The following is a 22742-nucleotide window of genomic DNA, read 5'->3' on the forward strand; positions in this document are numbered from 1 at the left end:
TTCTCAGCACCTCCGAGGGTATTTACTTTTTCCATTTCAGTTCTACATCTGTTCACTTGCCGACTTGGAATTTGCAACCATCTTATTTAGGAGAAGGAATTGATTTCTCGGTCTGTTACTGCTGCTCTTGGTATAATTAAAGCATATTGCAACGTGAGGAATTTCTCCTGGCCTGGGAACTGCTTTGCCACTTGGGTAATTCTGTAAACCAAGAAAAGCTTTTCCTTTTTCTCTGGAATGTAAATTACAGTTAGAGCTACTTTAAAGCCTTTGTTCTGCTGCAGGGGACTGGGGGCTCTTGGTTTAGGGCTGTGCAGGGGCCTGGGGGCTTTTGCAAGTCAATTCCTCAGGGATTTGGCATCCAGGCTGCTGCAAATTCAACTGAGGCACAAACTGGTTTTGCCCAGTGCGGTGTAAATGGAACTGGGACGAGCCTGCTCTCTCCAGAGGGGTCTGGAGCCCCTGCCCCTCCCACACACACAGGGCTGCAGCACATTCAGACAATCTTCCTTTAATACAAAGTCAATATATCTACATACACCGTGGTATGAAAACCACTTACTGTTTCAGTTTGAAATAACAGTGTGAAAGCAACAGCACTTTGCTCTCATACAAAGAAAAAAACCTCCCCCCTCCCCCCAACTTGTCCAGTAAGATTTTGCTGCAACATACTTAGAAATTTGGGCAACTTTCACACAAATAAGTAAAATCTCGAAGAAGCCTTTCAGTCGATTCTTTTTTTTTTTTTTTCTTTTTCTTTTTTTCAGTTAAAGACAGGAAATGGTTGTGTGGGGGGTTCTGGGCAGCACTTGATGGCCATGATTACCCCTTCTAGAAAAATAAAAAAAAGGAGAGGGCAGAGGTGAGCAGAGTTTGGGGCAGGGTGGCTTTTCTGAGATATCCTGTGCTCTGTGCACGGCTGCAGGAAAACCCCTGGGACCAGGAAAACCAGCACAGGGACGGGCCAGGCTGGCACCTGCAACACACCTGGGATGTTAAAGCACCTATGGGTGTCAAGGCTCCAAAATCACATCTCTGTCTCCAGTCAGCAAAAGCCACTGGTGGTGTTGAATCTCCAGTTCAGCCCTGGCCCTGCGTGGCCACAGCTGAAGGGAATTGGCACTGCCAGCACCCTCCACTGCTGCTCCCCCACCCTTCCAGGACGTGGGATATGTCTGTGATTTAAAACAGGAAAACAAACAAACAAAAAAAAAACAAAACCAAAAAAATGAAAAAAAAAAAACCGAAAAAAAAAAATCCAGAAAGGACATTTTGTTCTTACATGAGCAAGTTAAACCTTTAAATGGTAGAAAAGCAATATGTAGAAGTAGCAATTTGCACTGCATTTTTATATATCACAGCCATTACACGTAACATTTCTACAGTGAAAAAATAGACTGTCTTTGAACATAATATGAACAAATAAGCAAATTTTTCTTTTAAATTCATTGACTGATATTCTTTGTCTTTTCTTTAAAAAAAAAAGGAAAAATACACTATTTAAAAAAAAGGTAATGTCACTTGTTACAGTTACATCGATACTTTAAAGAAAGCCACTCACAGTATTTGCCATTGGATGCACCTTCCTGGATCTTTCCCAGTTCTTTCACAGCTGGGGCTTGGTGGGGACAGTGGGATGTGGGAGATGTGCAAGGAGTGCCTGGTGCTGGGCCAGTCCTGAGGGAGCTCCCGGGAGCTGCTGGGTTCAGAGGCAGGGGCTGGCACCAGGGACCAGCTGCATTTTGGAAATCCCTTTCTGCAGGTGTTTCGGGGGTCCTGGCAGGGAGCTGCTGCTGCAGGAGCAGGGGGGGTGGGTGTGCAGAGAGCCTGGGGAGGGGCTGCCTTTCTTCCCGGGGCTCCCACCCTGCTCCAAGGAAAGCCAGAAGTGCTGGGAAGGGGCCCAGACCCAGCAGAGACCCCAGCCCAGGCAAGGGCAGGGGCCACCCCCCACAGCCAGCTCTGGGGGTTGTAACTCGCTCTTTCTCTAGCCTTTTAAATACCCTAAAAAATAAATTTTGGAATTAGAAGAAATGAGGAATGTTCCAAGTATTCAAAATGTGAGCTATAAAACCTCTGGCGTGGCAGGGGCATCCCGTGAATGCTGTTGCAAGGTGCCTGCAAGCCCAGAACCATCCCAATGCTGATACTGAGGTTATTAAGACTCCAGCTAGAAGAACTCCTGACCCTAAGTCTGCGTAAGTGTTGAGATTTAGTTCCTTTTCTTTCACAGAACACCTTCAATTCTGCAAGTGACTTCCTTTAAAGACTGCCAACTATATTAGTAAATAAACTGAACTCTAATGATGTAACCGAGGTCGGTTTTTCCTTCCCTTCTCCAGCAGGAACGGTTCCCAAGGTGTGTTGTAGCTTTTGGAGCAGTTTCCCCGTGTCCGTCTGTCCTCCCCAGCAAACACCTCCCGAGGGTCCAGAGCAGCTCTGAGCAGCCCTCCTGGGCTGCCCTGCCCGGGCCAGGTTACAACATGGAGTTCCCCAAGGGGTGTTCCTTCCAATCCTCCCCCCTGCTCCCGATGCACGGTCCAGATGAAAAGGTTCTTCTTCTGAGTCAGTTTTGTAAGTTCAAGCGCTCCTCCTGGGTCAGAAGAGGCCTTCCAGGACTGAAGTGGTTGGTAGAGTCTGCACAACGATGGCTTTTTATGTTGCATAGTGATCAAAACTTCCCAGATACTCCAGAGCTGCCTGGTAACAGAACTGGTATTCATCCTGCCAACAGCAAAGAGAGGTGGCTCAGAGGTGGGAATGGGCTCCTCGGGACCCCTGTCCTGCTTTCCAGACAGCACAAAGCTGAGCAGGAACCTCGGTGATTCTCAAAGAGCTCAGAACTCCCGGGAGAGGGAAGTTCCAGCTCCTCCTTTTATGTCTGTGCCTCTCAGGTACTGAGAATTCCCCACCCTCCTGTCAGCCCCACAGCCAGATTCCTGCTCTTGGGTGAGAATCGAGGCTCCAGACTGGGATGGAATCCTTAAGAGACTTTCTAACAATAGGGGGTTTTTTCCTTAATTTATTTTGTATTTCTTAGGTGAAGTCAGCAGTGCAACCTGGGCTTGGAGCAACTGGGCCAGTGGAGGGAGTGAGAGGAGAGAGAGGAGCTTGAGGTCCCTCCTAACCCAGCCCAGCCCAGCCCAGCCCAGCCCAGCTCAGCCCAGCCCAGCCCAGCCCAGCCCAGCCCAGCCCAGCCCAGCCCAGCTCAGCCCAGCCCAGCCCAGCCCAGCCCAGCCCAGCCCAGCCCAGCCCAGCCCAGCCCAGCCCAGCCCATTTCATGACTGCTGGGACAGGACAGGCCCTCCTCACCTCTGTTTGCACCATTGCAGGTCGTTGTGTTCGCAGCATCTTCACTGTCTGGAAAATATCTACAACCCCCTCGTAGCGCATCCGCTCCAGGACGATGCTCAGGGTGATGAACACCCCGGTCCTGCCCACGCCAGCACTGCAGGGGGAGGAATAAACAGGGAATAAACAGGAATTGTGTGCTACAGTGTCCAAATGCTCCTGTAAATGCTGGGGAGGGGCAGAGCTGTGCCCTGTGAACACGCTGGAAGTGCAGAGCCTGGGTCAGCCCTCCAGGAGAGATACCCAGAAATAACCCAAGTGCCACAGCGTGACCCAAAAAATGTCTAAGAAAGGGAAATTTTAAAAGTTGAAAGCTTTGGGTAGTGGTAAACAGCATTCAGTGGAAAAATTTTTCCTAATATGTAATACTGGGTTTTTGAAATGAAATAATTTTAATTAGAACGGATCATCCTGTTCTGCCTGTGGGTAAGGAGGTACAACTCTTGCTAGCAGCAAACACAGCCCAGCAGTGCTGGATTGGGCTGAGACTGGTAAAAAATACTTCTAATTCTGCAGGTCAAATATGATAGATATTCTGCAGACATGCCATACATAACACTGTGGTTCCCATCTCCTTCAGAGGTATTTCATACCCCTCCTCTAAATACAAAGGGTCCAAAGCCTTGTGGGCAGTGCCAGGACTGAGTTTGGCTGGCAGAGACAAATGTTTGGCACTGGCACCCCCAAGAAATCTCCCTGCAAGGATGGGTGGGAAAGGGGGAATATTTGGATTATTGGGGTGAGGTGTGTCCATGTGCCTACCTGCAGTGGACAGAGATGGGGCCATCCTGGCCAAACTGCTCCTTGGTCTTGTGCACCTGCCCAATGAAGTCGATAAAACCTTCTCCTGATTTTGGCACACCTTGTTCTGGCCAGTCAGTGAACTGGAACTGGCGCACAGTCCGTGACTGACCGTCCTGGGGGACAGAGCAGGGACAGTTAAACGCCTGTGTCTGTGACAACAAACACAAAAGGCAAAAAACTCCCCTATTTTTGTCGCTAGTTTGTTAAAGGGCATGAAAAGTTGAGGCAGTGCTGTGCACACGTATTTATTATCCAATCCCACCGTGATGAGGCTGCCTGTGCTGCAGTTGACGTTCCTGGAGTCAGGCTGTCAGCACAGATCCATATCCTGGCAGGTGCTGAAAGCTCTGACCACTGCAGACAGCACAGATGGAGTCTTCAGCAAAGGAACGTTCAAGGTGAGGTGTTGGCCTCTAATCAATCTTCACAAAGAATTGCCACAGTGTCAGAATTACAGCTGACAGGAAGATAAATCTTGTTCTATGAGGACTGATGAGGCATCCTCCTCCTCAACCTTGCAAATTGAATTATCAGGTTCTGGAATACTTTGGCAACCTCAAAAGCTGTGCTGTGAGAGGGAGGGTTATGTTTGTTACAGAAATTTGAGAAGGTATTGAAATGTTCCTTTGGATGAGAAACCTGTCATTGAATCGATGATTACTGGAGTGAATTTGTCCCTTTGAACATGACTGACAGTGGCTCCTCTCCCAGCCACAGAAGTGCTCATTTTCTGTAGGGTGCACAGAAACCTTTGCAAGATTTTTGTCAGCTTTTGGGGGAAGTATTTTCTGCTTTCACTTCAAATAAGCTGTAGCTAAACCCCAAAGCCAGGCACATCTCTTAACAAAGCAACTCAAGGCAGTGAGAGAGGTGTGAAACTACTTTCAATTTGTAAGAACAAATATTCCAGTACAATCTGCGTGTGTGTTCTGTTCCTCATCACAGCTGAGCTCTCGGGCACATGGACTCCAAACCTCCCTGGGCAGCCCCTTCCACTACCTGACCACACTTTCCATGAAGAAATTCCTGATGTCCAACCTGAACCTCCCCTGGCACAGCTTGAGGCTGTTTTGTCTTGCCCTGGGAGCAGAGCCGACCCCCACCTTGTTCTGTGCAGGGGCTGGACTCGATGATCCTTGTGGGTCCCTTCCAGCCAGGATATTCTACGAGTTCTCCTCCTCTGACAATCCCAGACAAAGCGTGGGCACCTCAGCCAAGCCCACCAAACCCTGTGTGCTTCCTCCAGTGTGAACTGCCCCAGCCCATCCCACAGCAGCACCTACCCTGGCATCCGTGACCTTGAACTCCCTCAGGATGTACTGGGGCATGTTGTACTCAGCCATGGGGTCCACCACGAAGTACTGGTACCGTGCCGAGCGCTCCGCGGGCCAGTACTGATGGCACTTCTCCTGCCCAGGGCAAACAGGCCCCCGTCAGTGCCCGCCCTGCAGCGCTCCCCTCCCAGCCCCTCTCAGCCCCACTCACCCGCCCCATCTCGCGAAGCTTCGTCAGCATCACCACGATGGTGGAGTTGTTTTCCCAGAGCATCCTCCAGAAGTCCTCGGTGGTCTCTGCCAGCGGCCCCTGCGTGGCTATGTAGGCCTTCTGGTGCCTGGGGAGCCCAGAGCAAGGAGGGGTCAGGGGAAACCCTGCATGGGCAGCAGCTTTGGGAAGTGCACGGCAAGGCTGGAGAGTGGGAGAGCCAATGGAAACACTGGGGAAGGACCAGAGCTGCACAAGGTCTAAAGGGGTTGGGATGTTTTTGGTGCCAGTGGTCAAAAAACACCCCCGAGGCAATGGTGAAGCTCTCCTTAAATATCACTTCCAAGGGGTAAATCCAACCTCCTAATCCCACTGCCACAGCCGTGGCCAGAACTGCTGGTCCTGGACAGGAGGAAAACCTGCTGTTTTGGAGGAGTCGCTTTTTCCCCTCCAAACTCACTCATGGAGGGCTGGAGTTTCCTGGGGGAAGCTCTGGGGATTGCAATGCCCCCAAATCACAAAGGTAATAAAAAGGCCCATCCATATTTAGGAACCTCCCAACAGCAAAATCCTCTCTGGCTAACCCTCTGTGCTCAGGACCTGCAGCTGAGGAAGGGCTGTGCTGCTTTGGGGATCAGTAATTCAGGGCCCCAGGGGAAGATCTCCTCAGCAGGGTGGGTTTGGTGTGGGTGGGATTTGGTGCGGGTGGGATTTGGTGCGGGTGGGTTTGGTGCGGGTGGGTTTGGTGTGGGTGGGTTTGGTGCGGGTGGGGTTTGGTGCGGGTGGGTTTGGTGTGGGTGGGTTTGGTGTGGGTGGGTTTGGTGTGGGTGGGTTTGGTGTGGGTGGGATTTGGTGTGGGTGGGTTTGGTGCGGGTGGGTTTGGTGCGGGTGGGGTTTGGTGCGGGTGGGTTTGGTGTGGGTGGGTTTGGTGTGGGTGGGTTTGGTGTGGGTGGGTTTGGTGTGGGTGGGTTTGGTGTGGGTGGGTTTGGTGCGGGTGGGTTTGGTGCGGGTGGGGTTTGGTGCGGGTGGGTTTGGTGCGGGTGGGATTTGGTGTGGGTGGGTTTGGTGCGGGTGGGTTTGGTGCGGGTGGGATTTGGCCCGGCCGTACCTGTAGCCGTCGATGAAGCTGGCGTTGATGTAGTCGGAGCCCTCGACGCCGCGGATGGGCTGCAGGCACACGCGTGTGGTCTCGTAGGGCATGATGTTCACCAGGCGGTTCTTGAACTTGTTGCAGGGCAGGTTGGCGCTGATGAAGCGCGAGGTGTGGGCCTTGGAGTTGGCGAGGCGCTGCGGGCAGGGGACACCCGTGTTCCCTCAGCTGGAGGGTTCTCCTCACCCTGTGCCAGCCCCTCAACCTGTTCTACCCCTCCCTGCGCCCTCCTGGGGTTTGTTTTTGGGGCTGGGGCACAGAGACTGAGGCCTTTCCCTAAGCAAAACCTTCAGAAAATAGAACTAACTACTAAAAAAGTTAAAAGCCCATCCAATTTAAGAGGGAGCAAATTCAGTCTGGATCTGGAATGATCAGGGTGGTGCCAGGCAGATCTCCCCAGGGACCTGCACAACTCAGCAATGTCATTACCTCCCCCACAGAAGCAGCAAGGTGCCACCAGCCTGACAAAGGCTCCGTGTGAGCACCGAGCCCTGGCCGGGCCCTGCTGAGCCATCCCAGCTCCCAGCCCTACCTTGAACTCCAGCTCCATGCCCGTGACGTGCTCTCGGGCCTCGATCTGCGCCAGCTTCTGGATGTAGCTGTAGAGGTTCCGAGCCGGGACCTCGGTGTTGCCGCAGGCCACGGCCTCGAGCAAGGCATCGTGGATGAAGCTGTACTGGTCCTCGGTCTGCACCATGTAATTGCGCTGGGACCTCATGAGGGTGACGTGCCCGTAGATGTCCACGGTCTTCTCGTGCTTGATCCTCTCCAGCATGGCGTCGATCACGATGAAGCAGCCGGTGCGCCCCACGCCCGCGCTGGGGACAGGGACAGGGAGGTGAGGGATTGTCCTTCCATTGGGCAGTGCCCAGTGCCCCTCCACTGCTGTGTCCCTGCTCCACATGCCCTGTCCTGTCCCCTCTCCACAGGCTCTGCCCTGTCCCCTCCACACCGCTCTGCCCCGTGTCCCTTCCACTGTGACACCCCGGGCCAGGCACAGCTGTGACAGCCCGAGGCTCCACACGGGGCTGGGGTGATCTGAAGGCTGAAAAAGCCTCTTTGATCTCTCAGATCTCAGCGGCTGCAAACCCACTGATGTTGTAATGAGCAACACACGTCACCTCTCTCCCTCAATGTTTTTGGGCATCGAGGTAACATCAGACCTGTGTGTAATGGCATTTGTGCCTCAGCAGGGCTCTGTGCTCTTGTGCCACTGCTAATAAAGGGTTTCCTTTTACCATTCCAGTGCTGTCCCTTTTTTCATCGAGCCCCCTTGATCTCTGTTAATTAGACTGCCTAACACCTGAACCAAGCAGGTGACTGGAGCTTTGGCAAGAATTTAGCAGCTGATCTGGGAGCTTGTTGTGAGCTGACAGCTCTTTATTCATTTTCTGAGGTGCACAATAATTGCCATCTGCAAGGGTAGTGATAAGTTGCCCACTCACAAAGACTGTTTAAATGGCATCCTGCAGCAGAGGCAGGATTAGCTTCCCCAGCAGCCTGTACAATTCAGATCCTGCCCCAGTGCCCAGGAGCCCGCAGGCTCCTCCACACCCTCCTGAGGAACACAGGCATTTATCTGCATTGAGGCTTCAAGGATTCCTCACTGGGTTGTAAATTGAATTAACAAAAGTTACCTGCCTTCAGCCTGGCATTATCAGAAAGGCTGCAGCACTCAGAAACCCTCTGTCAATCACTGTCAGCTCTGCCTTGGGCAGCTGAGGCAGCTCTGCCTCCCAAACACCTCCAACACCCTCCGAGGTCACTCCTGCTCCTCCTGCTTTCTGTCTGTGACCAGAGACAGCCCCACCACACAGAACCAGACACTGCTACAGCACCAGGCACTTCCCACTGCTTCACAAGGTCATCAAATCCCAGAATGGTTTGGTTTCAAAGGAACCCTAAGGCTCATCCAGCCCACTCCCTGCCGTGGGACACCTTCCACTAGAGCAGGTTGCTCCAAGCCCTGTCCAGCCTGGCCTGGAACCTCAGTCCAAGTGATTTGGCACCCCTAATTACACCCCTCATCATCTCAGGAAATGCTGTGGTCAATGGAATCCCCAGGTCTCCTCCTCAGATGCTGCTTGGGAATCCATCTCTGGCTGAGCTGCCCCTGTCCCCCAGGCAGATCCGCACCCTCCTGAGCTCCTGCCTCCCTCCCAGGTGGCCCTGTGCAGGGGGAGGGAGCCTGTACCTGCAGTGCACCACGATGGGCCCGGCATCAGGGGGGTTGCAGGTTTTCACCCGTCTCAGGAAGGCCAGGAAGGGCGTGGGGTACTCGGGCACGCCGTGGTCGGGCCACGCCGTGAACTGGAACTGCCGCACCTCGCGCTTCTCACTGGAGCCGTTCTGCAGGGGGGACAGGGTCAGGGCACTGCAGCCCCAGGCTGGGCTGGGGGGGCACCAGGCTGGGCTGGGGGGGCACCAGGCTGGGCTGGGGGGGCACCGTGCCACAGCCCCTCCCCAGGGACAGCAGCACAGCTCACCTTGTGGAGGGAGAACGTTCGGACGCAGAACGTGGCCAGCTCGATGGTGTCCAGCAAGATCACCTGGATCATCCCGTAGGTGTCTGAGCCTCGGCCTGGCCAGTACTGGTCACACTTTATCTGCAAGACAGCAGGGATGGCTCAGGGCTGGGACAAACCTGTCACTGGTGGGGATGCTCATTCCCAAACTGCCCTGTTACAGATGAAGCTGGGCCGGTGGCAAAGGCAAGGGGAGGTGCAAGAAGTGTCTGCAGAGCACCACGACAGGGACAGACCCAGCAGAAAAACTCCGACTGACTAAGCACAGACTTTGATGCTACATCAATCCCATAGACAACAGACTGGAATGATCCTGAAGATTAGAGGGAATGTACTGGGGCTTGTTAAACAAGAGAACTGAATGTGAAACTTGCCACATGATTAACTCCAAGACAGACATGCAGTGGGATCCAGCAGCCTCTTCTCCTGGAGTTGCCAAGGAGGCTGCAGCTTCCCAGGTTGAATGGTTTGGTTTTTTTTAAGGCAATGAATCACTGAACTTTCAGGGTGCTGGCAGAGCAGGCAGAAATCCCCCCCTGGCTGCACATCAAAGGGATTTGCTGTTCCCCAGCCCTCCCCTCCAATCCCCCTGGATTATGACTAACCAGCCACCCCTCTCGTGCCTCTTACCCGTGACTTCTCCTCCAGCTTAGTCATCATGACAATGGTGGCAGAGCGCTGCTCCCACACCATCCTCCAGAAGTCCCCGAAGGTCTCTGGCAGGGGCCCCTGCGTGGCAATGTAGGCGTTCTGCTTCCGGTACCCGTCGATGTAGTTGGCATTGATGTAATCACTGCCCACAATTCCTGTGTCAGACCAGCAAAAATCAGGGAATTGCACAGGACTTCACACAGCTGGAAGCACGAGGAGATTTTTGCAGGGATGCTGTTAAAGAGAAGCCCCCTGCAGAAACACCAGAGCCTTGGTGGGTCAGAATCACACAGGCTCTTGGCAAGGTTTTCCCAGCTCAAGCTCCTGCATTGCAGAGGGACAGAAACTCCTTGCAGAAGATATTAAAGAGACCGAATATCAGGCCTTGAAGCCGTGGTGTTGTTACTCATGTACTGAACAGGAGCAAAGTCCTGGCTCAGGGCTCCTGGTGCATCAGTGTCCAGCAGGACAAACCCGAATCCTTGTCCCAGCCTGCCCCAAGCCCAGGCAGCAAATGCACCTGGTCAATGACTGTGTGGTCCACAGGCATTGAGCTACAGCTGGACAGAATAAAGAATAACGCCAGGCTTGATTTAGCCAATGAAGGCTTTGAAATTACAGGCTTTGACTGGCTGTAAATTGCCCGCTGTCATTTTTAAGAGTGTTTTTTTTGCTACTCGCATGAGTTACAGGCTATTGAGTTCCAGCTGGGTCCCTGCTCGAGGGTTTGGGATGAGCAGGAGGCACTGCCAGAGTGAAGAGGCTGATTGGGACATGGCAGGAGAAAGCTGCTCTGCAGTTGAGGCAGCCCCTGGCAGGCGCTGCTGCCCAGGTTCAGCTCCAGAGCCGGCGCCTGGCACGGAGCAGCCGCACTCGGGGCACAGCGAGCGCCTGGCAAGGCTGGCAGGATCTGCACACCCACGATTAACTGGGAGCAGAGCCCTTCACTCCTGTCTGCAGGGCAGCCAAGGCTGGGGAGCAGCACCAGCAGGGAACTGGGCTGCAGCAGTCGGGGCTGCTGCTGCTGCTGCTGGCGAGGGCCGAGCCCAGAGCAGCCCACCCGTCCTCAAGGGCACTCAGGAACCTCAGCTCCTGGAGAAATGGCTTTTGATTAAATTTCTGGAGGGTTCCCTACCCTTGCTGCCCCCCAGTCTGAAATTTCAGGTGGGAGAGAAGGTGCCTGCAATGGCAGGAGCATGTTCAAGGCTGAGCTTCTGGGATTAATTTCCTCTCCAGCCCCCTGGGCTCCACTCTGTCATTGGAAATGGTGCCCGTGAGCTCCTGCAAGGTTTTGCTGTGTGACAGGCCCAGCTTCAGAGAAATCACAGAATTAAAGCCACTACTTCTTCCTGACCAAGCAGCCAGTGACATTCTGCAGCCTTGAAAAATCCAGATTTAAAACAAAGAGAAAGCAACAAAACTAATTCCTCCAGCTCCTTTCATCTTCCAGCGTTGAGCATGAAATAGAGCTCGGTAGGAAGGAGAACACCAGCCAAGACATGTCAGAACCTCTCAGATGCTTCAAAATTCAACCTTGGCCCATCATCCTTGCACTGTTGGTCCCTCACAGAGCCCTGGGCAGGCCTGGGACTGCTGCCTGCATCCAGCCTCAGATCCAAGACCAGCCCAAGTGTCCTTCACTCCTGCACTTGTGCTCTTCTCCCTTTCCTTGAATGACAAAGCAACTTTCTAAAGCCTCTGCTTTCCTTGGCTCATACAATATTAATCTCGGAATTAAACCAAGGCAGAACACAGTCAGCTTCACAAGGAGAAACATTTAAAGCCCTCTAATAGCAGACCAGAGCAATCCAGATTTGTGCAGCTTTTTTGGCAAATCACCGTGCTCTGCTGCTGCCTCAGCTCCCCCCTTTCCCCGTGCCCCTCAGAGCTACTGTGGCACAGGGAGATTATTTTAGCAATTCCCTGGTCTCAAAGGCTTCAGAATTAACCTCTCCATTCACCAGGCAGTTACCAGGACATCCCACATCCTCTCTGCTCTGATGATCAGCTCTTGGCAACGCAAGACTGGCCTTGAACGCTTCATCCACCCTGCACAGCCACATCCTGAGCCCATGAAACTCCAATATTATCTCGGCAGCAGCAACCCAAGCAGGTGCCCTGTTCAACTCCATCTCCAGCCCCTCTTATCCTGGCGTGCACTGGAGCAGCTCTGTCAAGAGCCACGAGTTGTGAAATTTAATGTAAATTTTCTGACTGCACCATCGCTCACATAAGCAGCTCAGGAAACAATTTATGACCCACCAGACTCACACTAACCCCTTCTTATCCCGAGCCTTTCAGGGGCCAGGGCTGCAGCAGGGGCTGCGTATCAAGTGATCTTTGTGCCTCAACAACTCAGCAGCCCCATCTCTGCTGCTGCTGCCTCTCACATTTGTACAATCAGCCCTGGGCTTGCTTCCCACTCCTCCCTGTGCAGCCCCGCTCTGGGCGCCCTGTTCCTGCTCCCTCTAAAGCACAGTGTGGTCTGAACTCCTCCTGTTAGTCAGGGATGTACCAAGCAGGCATCTCCAAGCACAGGGAAGGCAGTTTCCTGACAAACCAGCCCTTGATAGGAGGGATTGCAGCTCCAGTGGGATATGTCAGTCACCAGAATTTAACAAATGCTTGGTTTACAGAGGTATCTCCTGCCTGCCAAACTCCCAGGGAGACGTTAAGAGAAGAACACAAACAGAGATGAGAGGAGTGTGAGCTTTGTGCTCCCTGCAGGAGCCCCCTCCCAGCCCTGCCTGGGCAGGGGGACGCTCCCTACCTTCGATGGGCAGCAGGATGACCCGCGAGTGGTCGTAGGCGATCACGTTGGCGTAGCGGTTCTTGGGCTTGTTCACCTCCAGGTTGGAGTGCTCCCAGGTGAACTGCTGGCCAGGGTCGATGGACTGGGGGATTGGGAAGGGAAACGGGAGTCAGTGAGGAGAAAGGCAGCAAAAGCAGCTCTGAGCACTTGCTCCCCGTGGCTGTGAGGTCTCGCTGAGGAGGCAGCGATGCCCCTCTGCACCCGCAGGAGCCCAACTCTGCTGTGGGAAACCCCAGCCCTGTCCCAGCTGATGTCCTGTCTCCCTTGGCCCCCAGTGGAATATCTGAGGTCATTCCCCCTCTGGACTCAGAACTGAAGGTTTCCCAGTGCAAACAGGGAGGAAGCCCCACGGGAGCCTGGCAGGGACAAGAGTGCATCCCCCAGCACAAAACAGGGGTAGGGACCTCGGCCCTAGGACACTCAATAACGTGGATTTTTCCTAGAAGGGATGAAGGAATAAACAATGAAATGCACTGGAGAGAAAAATCCCTTCTGCCCGTCCTAGTGATTTATGCCAGGTTTGGTGGTCAGGTTTTTTTTCCTCTTTAAAGTCCAGCTGTCCCAGATATGGAAATTAGGTTAATTACGTTTACCTCTAAATCCTCAGCCAGAGAATTAAATAAAACAAGGGCTTAATTCCTTCATCATTTTGCAGAGCCCTTGGGGTTTGCCTCAATTGGAGGCTTGGCAGGAACATGCCCAGCTGTGTTTGCTGCTGCTTGCTCTCCCTGTGAGTGCCACCCTTTGGGGACACGGTCCCAGACCCCAGACCCAGCCCTCTGAGCCCGGCCCCGCTGCCCTCCCTGCCTGTGCCCACCCTGGAGCTCCCCGGGCACAGCTGGTACAAAACCACCCACAGAAAGAGCCGCGGCACTCTCACTCTCGCTGCGGAGAATTCCTAACTAATGGGTATTTATACTATTGTAATGTGTCTGTTTGCTCTCCATCCCTCTAATCACGCCTCGCCTTCACTTCATTAGCGATGTTTGTTCAGCTCTGGCTCTCCCTCCGGAGGAGGCTGGGCTGGCTGGCAGCCAGGGCGCTCGGGATGTGGCATTATGCAGATGAGCCCCTGGAACGGGGATGGAGCGCAGAACGCGGCGCTGCTGCTGCTCCGCGCCCCAGCGCGGGAGGAGAGCCCGGCACGGCAAAGGCGCCTCCGGCACGGCGCGACCCCGGCCCGGCGGAGCCGCTCCCGGCGGGGCCGCTCCCGGCGGGGCCGCTCCCGGCGGCATCCGGGGGCCGGGCAGGGAGAAAGCGTCCCTTAGTTAGGAAAACATCCCTCGCTCCCTGCCTGCAAACAGACCTCGGCAGTCTAGACTCGTTATTAGCCTAAAAATACCAGGGCATTTGATGTCTTTCAGCAACAAAACCAAGAGTGGACTGAGGCTTTTTACAAGGGCAGAAAATGATAGGAGAAGGGGCTTTAAACCGAAAGAGGCTTTCGATTGGATATTAGGAAGAAATTCCTGCCTGTGAGGGTGGGCAGGCCCTGGCACAGGGTGCCCAGAGCAGCTGTGGCTGCCCCTGGATCCCTGGCAGTGCCCAAGGCCAGGCTGGACACTGGGGCTGGAGCAGCCTGGGATAGTGGGAGGTGTCCCTGCCATGGCAGGGGGGGCACTGGGAGGGATTTGAGGAGCTCCCAACCCAGACCAGTCTGGGATCAGGTAACCAAACACTACCAGGATAGGGAAAGTGTGCACAAACCCCTCAGATGTGACAAGGAAGCACAAATCCTCCCGTTTTCCCCTCTTTAGCTCCGTGGCTGCTGTGGAGGACTCCCTGCTCACCTCACTCAAGCTCAGCTGTATAAATTGGGTGTCACAAGTCCTTACTTGGTCTCCTCTGTGTCCAGCAGCAAGACCTGTTCTCGGGGTACCCCAAGGACGGCTCCCATCCCACCCAGCAGTCACCTTCCAGGACTGCATCCCCTCCCCTGAGGGAGCTCAGCCTCTGCTGACCCAGAGGAGCAGCTCATGGACCAACCTCTTTCTTTCTATGAGCTAGAATTGAATCCAGCAAAGCAGTCAGCAAGTACTTAATTTCCAATACATAAATAGCTTTTAGATTTCAGCTAACCAGATCTTTAAAACAAAGCTGCTCATTTGGATGAAGGCCTGTCTGAATTCCCTAATTCCTGGCTCTGCAAACCCATGCACAGCACTCACTCTTGCTCATACCTCATACTCTTGGGATAATTTCAGGTTATCATTAGCTTTGAGATGCTCTGTGTGTTCAGCCAGCTCCGAAACGGGGATGGGTGGGTGGCTGAGCATACCTAAAAGACAAGACAGCAGGAAAAGAATCTCATTTAATAATAACTAAAATTCGCAACCGTTGCGCATTTTATAAGAAAGAGGGAACAAGAAAAGAAAATAAATTACAATGTAAGATCTGCAATGAAAATAGGGAGGTTAGAAGAGAAGAATTCAGGGCTCGAAATTGTGTCCTTGGAAGTAAAAAATAAAAATCAAGGAAATAAAAAAAAATACCAGTAAAATGAGAGTGTTCCCATGATGGCCCCGTTTTCAATGGAAATCAGAGCAAAACAAAAAGGAAAATCCGAGGAGCAGATGCGTGTTAGCAATTCCAAAGTGGACTTGGAATGAGCAAACGCTGCCAGAGGAACCTACGCAGCAAATGGCACAGCACCCGCCGGGATCAGCAACCAGCGCCAACAGAAAGGGAGGCAAGGGCAGGATCCAGCCAACCATGGAGATGTGGGCAGGAGATGGGAATATGCAGATGGGGGGAAGCAGGGGAGGCTTTTCAGGAACTGGACTTGATGATCTTTAAGGTCTTTTCCAACCCCAGGGATTCTCTGTTGTCTTTTGCACAACATTGGCCCTGGAAGATCTCGGTCTGCTCATGGACACGGCTCTGACCTGCACCACTCCCAGTGCAGCCAGGCCTGGCAGCACCCAGTGGCTCCTGTTCCACTCCTGGCAGTGGGTGATGTTAGCACCCAGTGGCTCCTGTTCCACTCCTGGCAGTGGGTGATGTTAGCACCCAGTGGCTCCTGTTCCACTCCTGGCAGTGGGTGATGTTAGCACCCAGTGGCTCCTGTTCATGGCAGTGGGTGATGTTCCCTCCAGGGCACAGCCCTCTCTCCCTCCCTCCCTCGTGGCTCGGGCTGTACCAGCCCCTGCAGGCTGTGCTGGGAGCAGTGTCAGCTTTTGGGATGCACAGGCAGCAAATCCTCAGGCAGGGGGACTGGAACAATTTGCTGCAGGCCTTGATGCCCCTGAGCTGGTTCAGCTGCTGCCCCTGCAATCCCCCCCAGCACTTTGGTGTGCTGGTGTTGAGGCAGCCCAAGCTCCAGGGAACTCACTGGAGCCATACTGGGAGGTCCCACTGGGTCAGACTGGTCCAACTGGGGCACATCTCTGCCTCCACCAGGGTGAGCAGCCACGGCTGACTCAGTTCTCAGCCTGGGATTTGCACATCCTGCTCTGAAAGGGGCAGCTGGAGCTCAGGGAGGAGCAGGGACCCTGCCCTGCCCACAGTCCTTCAATGGCTACACTACAAACCCAGCAGGAAAAGCGCTCCTTGCTTTGCTCATCTGCATTGGATCACGTCTCTCCAAAGCTTCCCATGCTGTCTGCCAGCCTCTCCAGAGGCCTGGAGAGCAGCATTCCGAGAAGCCCTGGGCAGTGCCCCGATGAGAAGGACAGGAGTGGAGAAGAGATGGAAGCCAGGGAGAATTTCGAGCCCCGTGGGTGTTGGTGGGTGACAAAGCAGCAGCGTGGCAGCAGCATGGTCAGATACTCTGAAAACTCAGCACAGAGATGGCAAAGCAAGCATGACATCCTCAGTTTTACAGTGATTTGGGAGAGGTGCTGCTTCCCCCAGGCCTGGGCACGGGATGAGTCTGCCATACCTGGACAGGTTTCTCCTAAACTCACCACACATCTATTTTCAGCATAAGGAAATATGGCTGAAAATAGAAGAAGAGGGGAAAGATACTAAAAAAGCTCACAAAAATAACCCTGAACTATCCTGGGGACTGTGCTGGCTCCATTCCAGCCTGCTGGGATCACAGCAGGAAACCTCTCTTGGCTCATGGAGGAAAAACTCCCATTTAGCCTCTTGTTCTCCTGGCCCATCACACCTGCAGGATTATTTCTCCACCTGGACAGAGGGGGCTGCCGTCCACCCCAGCACCAGATGCAGACTGGGAGGAGCTGGTGCCCTCTCAGGGTGGGATGGGGAGGCCACCCTGGCTGAGATGCTCCAGGTCAGACCAAACCAGTTCAACACCACCAACACTCAATGGACATGAAGGTTAAGAGGAGAAAATAAATAATCTGAAACCTCAGTAATAACAAGCCAGAAAAACCCCAGATCCTCCTTGGCTCAGAAGCCATGGAGCAACCTCTGCAACAACCTCTGAGCCAGTGGGCTGCACGGGAAAGGCCCACTGTGCCAATCCAGGAATTTCACAGGAAAAAACCTCCAGGAAAACCCCAGAGTGTGACCAGCAGCTCTGCCCTTTCCTGGGGGCACAGGACCTGGCTGGGAGCACACGGGAACTCGCCTTGTTCTGCTGCTGTTAAGGACAGAAACTCCTTGTGGGATCGATTTCTAGGGCTCTTTGGAATAAAATAACCTTGGCAGCAATAAACACTCCCCTGGTCAAAATGCCAAGTGCACGGGGCTTCCAAGAGGATCCAGGAGTTTGCTATGAAACGAGGCAGGAGCGGCACAGCCCCGGCTCAGCTGCTCTTCTCTCCTTTAATTCAGGAACTCATTTTGGGGTATGAAGGGCTGAGTTCAGCCAGGAAAACACCCACAACCCCTCTGTTACAAATTGTGACACAGTCCATACCAAAGAGACCAATATTTGGATTGAATATTTAGGGAGATATCCCAGCCCTCAAATCTCCAAGCACAAGCAGCACCTGTGACTCTTCACATTTGTCAGCTGAAACCTCACATCCTTCCCTGCCCAGTATTAGAAAAAAAAAAAAATCCAAGCCCAAACCACCCAGCAAGGCTTGGATCTTGGCTCCTAATGGGATGAAATCTTTTTGAGCCAGTCTCATCTAACATTTCAATCACTTGAATCTCTCTAATCTTATCACAAAAGACTTGATTCTCTGTGCACCAGCCAAGTCGCCAGAAACGTCACCCTAACATCTGCTCCGTGGGCCAGAGCCCATTTATCCTGCAAAATCACCGTGGCTGGAGCACTCCTGTGAAATCCTGGGGTGGCCTCTGGTCCTTGAGCTCCTGAAGAACTCGGTGCCAGGGAGCAGGCACCTGCCACAGCTGGGCAATGCCCTCTGCCTGGATGGAAAGGTGCCTGTGTGCTCTCTCAGAGGGGCATCAGAGCTGCAGTTTCTCTTTCCCTGCGTTGCAAACACCAAAGCACAGCCCCCAGTGACACCAGTGCACGAGTACAGGGGACACCAGGACACTGAGCCAAGCACCAGCCATGGAACAGCTCCCACAGGGGGCAGAGGCAGCCCGGGACCCTCCGGGGACCCCGAGGGGGCCCCGCTGCTCCCGGGCTCGGAGCTGCCCCGGGTCCTGCAGGGGCCCTAACGGGAACTGTAAAACTGGAAGTGCAGTTCAGACAAACAGATGGCACAGAAAAGGGATGAGATGGGCAAACACTGCAGGGACACGGAGAGTTCGGCAGAAAATCAAAAAGTCGGAACAGGAACGGAACAAGAATTGGAAAGGAAAGTGACAGAAGAGGAAAATAATAATGGGGGGAAAAAATGAAACCAACAGGAACAAAAACACACAGGAACTAACTTTCCAAGTCAAACTCAGGGTCACTGAGAGGGCTGCTCAGACCAGAATCTGCAGAAAACAGTAAAAAATAAATAAATAAAAGATACACTTTTGTAAAAATTTCATGCTAATAAAAAAAACAAACAAAAACCAACATAAATCTAAAGAGGAAAAGAAAGGTATTTTTTGTGCTGATTAGGACAGGATATCTAAGATGTGCTACGCTTTCCCCTCTCTGACCTGCACATTCCCATTCCCATGTCCCTCCTCTGTTTCACTGCTGGGGACATGATGGAGATTCTACCTGGGATCACCTGTCTGGAGAAGAGCCCACAGGGCCCTTCTGAATCACAATATATTGAATTTAAATGCCTTTAACTCAGAGAGCACCTGTGGACTCTTCCACTGTAAACTGCACCACAACCTCTCCATCACAGCCAACACACTCCAAGCTCATTTTTCCATCCATTTCCATTTTCACCCAATGTTTCCAAAATTCTGTGGGAGGCAGGTGATGAACTCCCCCAAATCCTTTTAAACCTTTTAGTGCTTCACAAATTGTAGAGCCCAGTAACAACAGGTAGGTTAACTCTGGCCAGATAAACTTGGAAAGGAAAGGGCAGCATCTCCTAAAGCCAGACCAGACACAGGCAGTGTCTTTTGGGATCTGCAGAGCCTTAATGCAGGTTTTGATGTCTCAGCTGCCCTTTACAAACCTCTCAGAGCCAGAATTCAGAGGTACAGCACGACCAAAGCAGCGGGGTCAACACAAGGCTGACTCCCTCCTCCACCGATGCCATGACCTGATGGAAGCACCCTCAGCTGACCCTGCTGTCCTGGGACACACAGACACTCAGGGAAACACATGAACCAGCTCCTCCAGCTGCTTCTTGGCACCAAGACCGAGCTGGAAGGCCACAACCTTTTATTTTTACCTCAGCAGTCTCTTCATCTGTGGGAGTGCAGCTCCTTCTCTTGGGCCTCCCACCTCCCTGCACCTGGAGCACCCACAGAACGCTCCCAAAGGCACCCAGGCAAGGGCAGACTGCTGCTGAGCTGGGTGGATCAGAAGATCCCAAACACCTTCAGACTCCTGCAAGAGCAGCACTAAGAGCTGATTTAGGGACCTACCTGTGCTGCCCTGCAGTCCCTGCATGCTGGAGTGAACCCGCTGCCATCCCTCAGCTGAGCATCGTTCCTGAGCTTGGGCTGGTCCCAACAGCTGCCTCCTATCTCACCTTGGTAAGAGCCCCTCAGCTCAGCTCTGCCTTGTGCTTCCCTCCAAATCCCTCCAAATCCCTCCGGGTCCCTCCTGCCAGCCCCACCCTAAGGAAACTCGACAATGCTAAGGACAGGACTGGGATGGGAAGGGAAACAGGAGCTACAGAAACATTACTAACAAGCACAAAACAGCAAAAAAAAAAAAAAAATACAAACAAACTGAAAACAACAGCCAGCCCCCAAAAAGCACAATAAATTCCCTTCCAAATCCTCAAGCACCAGGAACTTGGAGGCAGAGGCGTGGACAGGCACTGGGTCAGCGTGGCCACGTGTCCGTCTGTGTGAGGACGTGCCAGGTGTCAGTGGTGGCTGCAGAGGTGCCATGCAGCAGCTGGGACATGCATGGACATGGGGACACGTGTGTGCAGCAGGGAGGGTGCACGGAGCCTCTGCCCAGCTCAGCGCTGCAGGGACAGGCTGGCCCAGCCCTGGCAGTGCCCGAGGCCAGGCTGGACAAAGCTTGGAGCAACCTGGGACCGTGGAAGGTGCCTGCCCTTGGCAGTGGGTGGAACTGAGTGGGCTTTAAGGTGCTCCCAACCCAAACCAGTCTGGGATTCCACGGCAGCATCTGCACCAAGCGAGGAGGTGCTGCCTCACCTGCACCAGGCACACGCAGCTCCTTCCTTGCATGGCCCACGGGCTCCCAGCAGCAGTGGCTTGGCACCAGAAAGCCCCAGCTCCAGGGGTGCTGGAGCACTGGGTGCTGGGCAGCCTGCCACGCTCCATCTCCCCACCCAGGAGCTCCCAGCTGGGGCACGGGGCAGCACTGGTGCTCTGGCACAGCCATGGTGCTTGCACTCAGCCCAGAATGCACCAATTTATCTGGGGATCCAGGAATGCTCTTCTTCTGCCTTGCCAGCACTGGGCACAGCCTGTGCAAGGTCCTGGAGGATCCCAGCAAAGGCTTCTGTCAGCATTCCCACTTAGCACAGCCAAGGCTGGGGCTCCCAGCTGTGCCCCAGGGCAGCACTGGCTCTCCAGGCAGTGCCTCAGCAGCTCCAGGCAGCAGCAAGGGCTCAGGGAAGGGGCAGGTGCTCCACTCCTGCCTTCCCAGCACAGAGGCTGTCAGCAGCCTTTACCTGGGGTCTGGAAGTTGATTCTCCTCATTTCCACGGGGTCCTTGGGGTGGTGGGGGGTGATCTCAGCGTTGTTCAGGAGGCACTTGGTCCGTGGCTCTGAATCTTTCCGTTTGCTTCACGACAAACCCAAAAAGGAACAAAAGACACCAGAAAGAAAAAGCAGCTTAGCTTCTGGGCCTTCTGGTCTCAGCTACTTCTCAGCTCATGTTCAGGCACCAGCAAAGCTCCCACTGAAAATCAAAGGTGCAGCTGAGGGTTTAAGTACATGAAACACATCAGAAAAGCAATGAGGTTTGGAAGGCTTGCCAGTGCTATGTTTTAGGGGTCGACAATGGCCTGGGAGCCCCTCAGCAGCTTTCAGGTAAGTCTGGAAGTTCCCCCCTTCTCCAGCAGCAGCACAGGTTGGCAGCCAGGAGCAGCTGAGGTGCTGTGAACTCATATCTCACCCTCCCTGCTCAGAGCAGCCTCCACTGAACTCTGCAGAGCAAAAATGTTCCAACTCTGGCCAAGCCATTTCCAGCCCGAGAGAACAAGAGCCAGCAGAATCGTTTGGAAAAGTACAGAGTCTCCTGGCTGTGACCTTGGATGCCAAGCTCTGATATTGCTGTTGGCTTGTTCAGGAGCTCTCAGAGCTGCCCTGCTGCAGACAGAGAAGTCAGAGCAGCAGTTTTCAATCTTTTTTGAACTGCAGAACCCTAAAAATCTGAGTTCAACAAACAGTGTAGACACATCCTCTCCCAGCACAGCTGTGCCTGCTGAGATCCACCTCTCCTTGCCAGGAGCTGGAGCCTGCTCCAACCCGCCAGCTGAGCTGCACATGGAAGTGCTTCCTAATATATTTTCCTCCAAATGGGTTAGGTTAGCTTAGGCAGTTGAAAAAGTCTTTGCTGACCTGGCTCATTCTCCTTGAAGAGAATTTAGAAGCGAAGCCTGGTGCTGACCTAAAGATGTGATAACTTCTTGCAAAGAAGCAGTGATGAGCTGCTGGAGCTGAACCTCTCCAGAGAGCAGAGAACGTGGCCCCCACCCCGAGGCTTGGAGATGTGGCCCCTCCAGAGAGGGGCTGTGGAGCTCCTCACCTCTCCTGCTTAGGCTGCACACAAGCCTCCAGTAATTTGCCTGCAGCAGCAATGGCAATTACTTAGGCAGAGAGGAGGTTATTCAGGACATTTTTAGCTGTCTCTTGATGTCATTAATAGCCAGAAGAAGTGGTCTGAGCCCTGCCAGCACTGCATGGGGCAGCATTTTGGAATGACACCACTTTGAGCTTGGGAGAGGTTTATTTCTGCCGCAGTTCTGAAACTGCTGTTAACAGTTCATGGACTGAACCCATCAGTTGCTTCCAGTGAAAGCTCTTCCAGTCTTGTAAATGGTTGGGGAAAAGTCTCATTTCTGCAGTCATAAACACTCTGTCAGAAGCCCTTGGCTGAGGGGGCAAGAGCAGCTTCTGCCACAGGACAGGGACAGCTCAGCTGGTGAGAACCTGCCTGCAGCGAGCCGTGGCTCAGGGACAGCCCGTGTGGAGCAGCCAGACACGAGAAACACTTTCAGCTCTGACTGCCACACAAACGAGAGCTTCTCTGCTCCATTAACCCAACACTTTGTGAGCCATTTACTGTCACTGCTGCTCAACCTGAGAAAGGTTTTATTTAGCAATGGACAACAGGAGGAAACTGGGCTTGCTTTGCTTTTTCTGCCCCAGTTCAAACACAGTCTGACATGGGGTGTCTGTGAGGACAGATCTTTGTTGGGAACTGCACCAACAATGCCCCAACACCACACAGCAAACACTGCTTAACACAGAGAAGCAAGAACCTGAATAAATGGCAAATCTGGTGCTCTTACCTGTCTGGTTTGCTGTCCAGGAA

At 53.4% G+C, this 22742-nt stretch overlaps 1 protein-coding gene across 8 annotated transcripts in view; it reads right to left on the reverse strand.

Moving 5' to 3' along the window:
• Nucleotides 1-495: 495 nt before the first annotated feature.
• PTPRS (protein tyrosine phosphatase receptor type S) overlaps nucleotides 496-22742 on the reverse strand; it is a 142044-nt gene continuing 119797 nt past the window's right edge. For 3 of the 8 annotated variants that reach the window (XM_063403596.1, XM_063403598.1, XM_063403597.1), the window contains 15 exons: nucleotides 22720-22731; nucleotides 20875-20987; nucleotides 18536-18583; nucleotides 14953-15050; nucleotides 12731-12854; nucleotides 9940-10115; nucleotides 9271-9390; nucleotides 8979-9133; nucleotides 7317-7602; nucleotides 6743-6921; nucleotides 5638-5764; nucleotides 5436-5561; nucleotides 4111-4265; nucleotides 3310-3445; nucleotides 496-2721 (listed from right to left, as the gene is read on the reverse strand). In XM_063403596.1, coding sequence (XP_063259666.1) covers nucleotides 2653-2721; nucleotides 3310-3445; nucleotides 4111-4265; nucleotides 5436-5561; nucleotides 5638-5764; nucleotides 6743-6921; nucleotides 7317-7602; nucleotides 8979-9133; nucleotides 9271-9390; nucleotides 9940-10115; nucleotides 12731-12854; nucleotides 14953-15050; nucleotides 18536-18583; nucleotides 20875-20987; nucleotides 22720-22731 — 1924 coding nt within the window. In that variant the 3' untranslated portion in view covers nucleotides 496-2652. The remainder of the gene's footprint in view (nucleotides 2722-3309; nucleotides 3446-4110; nucleotides 4266-5435; nucleotides 5562-5637; nucleotides 5765-6742; nucleotides 6922-7316; nucleotides 7603-8978; nucleotides 9134-9270; nucleotides 9391-9939; nucleotides 10116-12730; nucleotides 12855-14952; nucleotides 15051-18535; nucleotides 18584-20874; nucleotides 20988-22719; nucleotides 22732-22742) is intronic. The other 5 variants (XM_063403602.1, XM_063403599.1, XM_063403603.1 and 2 more) reach the window with 3 other exon arrangements.

This window comes from Prinia subflava, chromosome 8 (assembly GCF_021018805.1).
Source record: "Prinia subflava isolate CZ2003 ecotype Zambia chromosome 8, Cam_Psub_1.2, whole genome shotgun sequence".
Classification (NCBI taxonomy): Eukaryota; Metazoa; Chordata; class Aves; order Passeriformes; family Cisticolidae; genus Prinia; species Prinia subflava.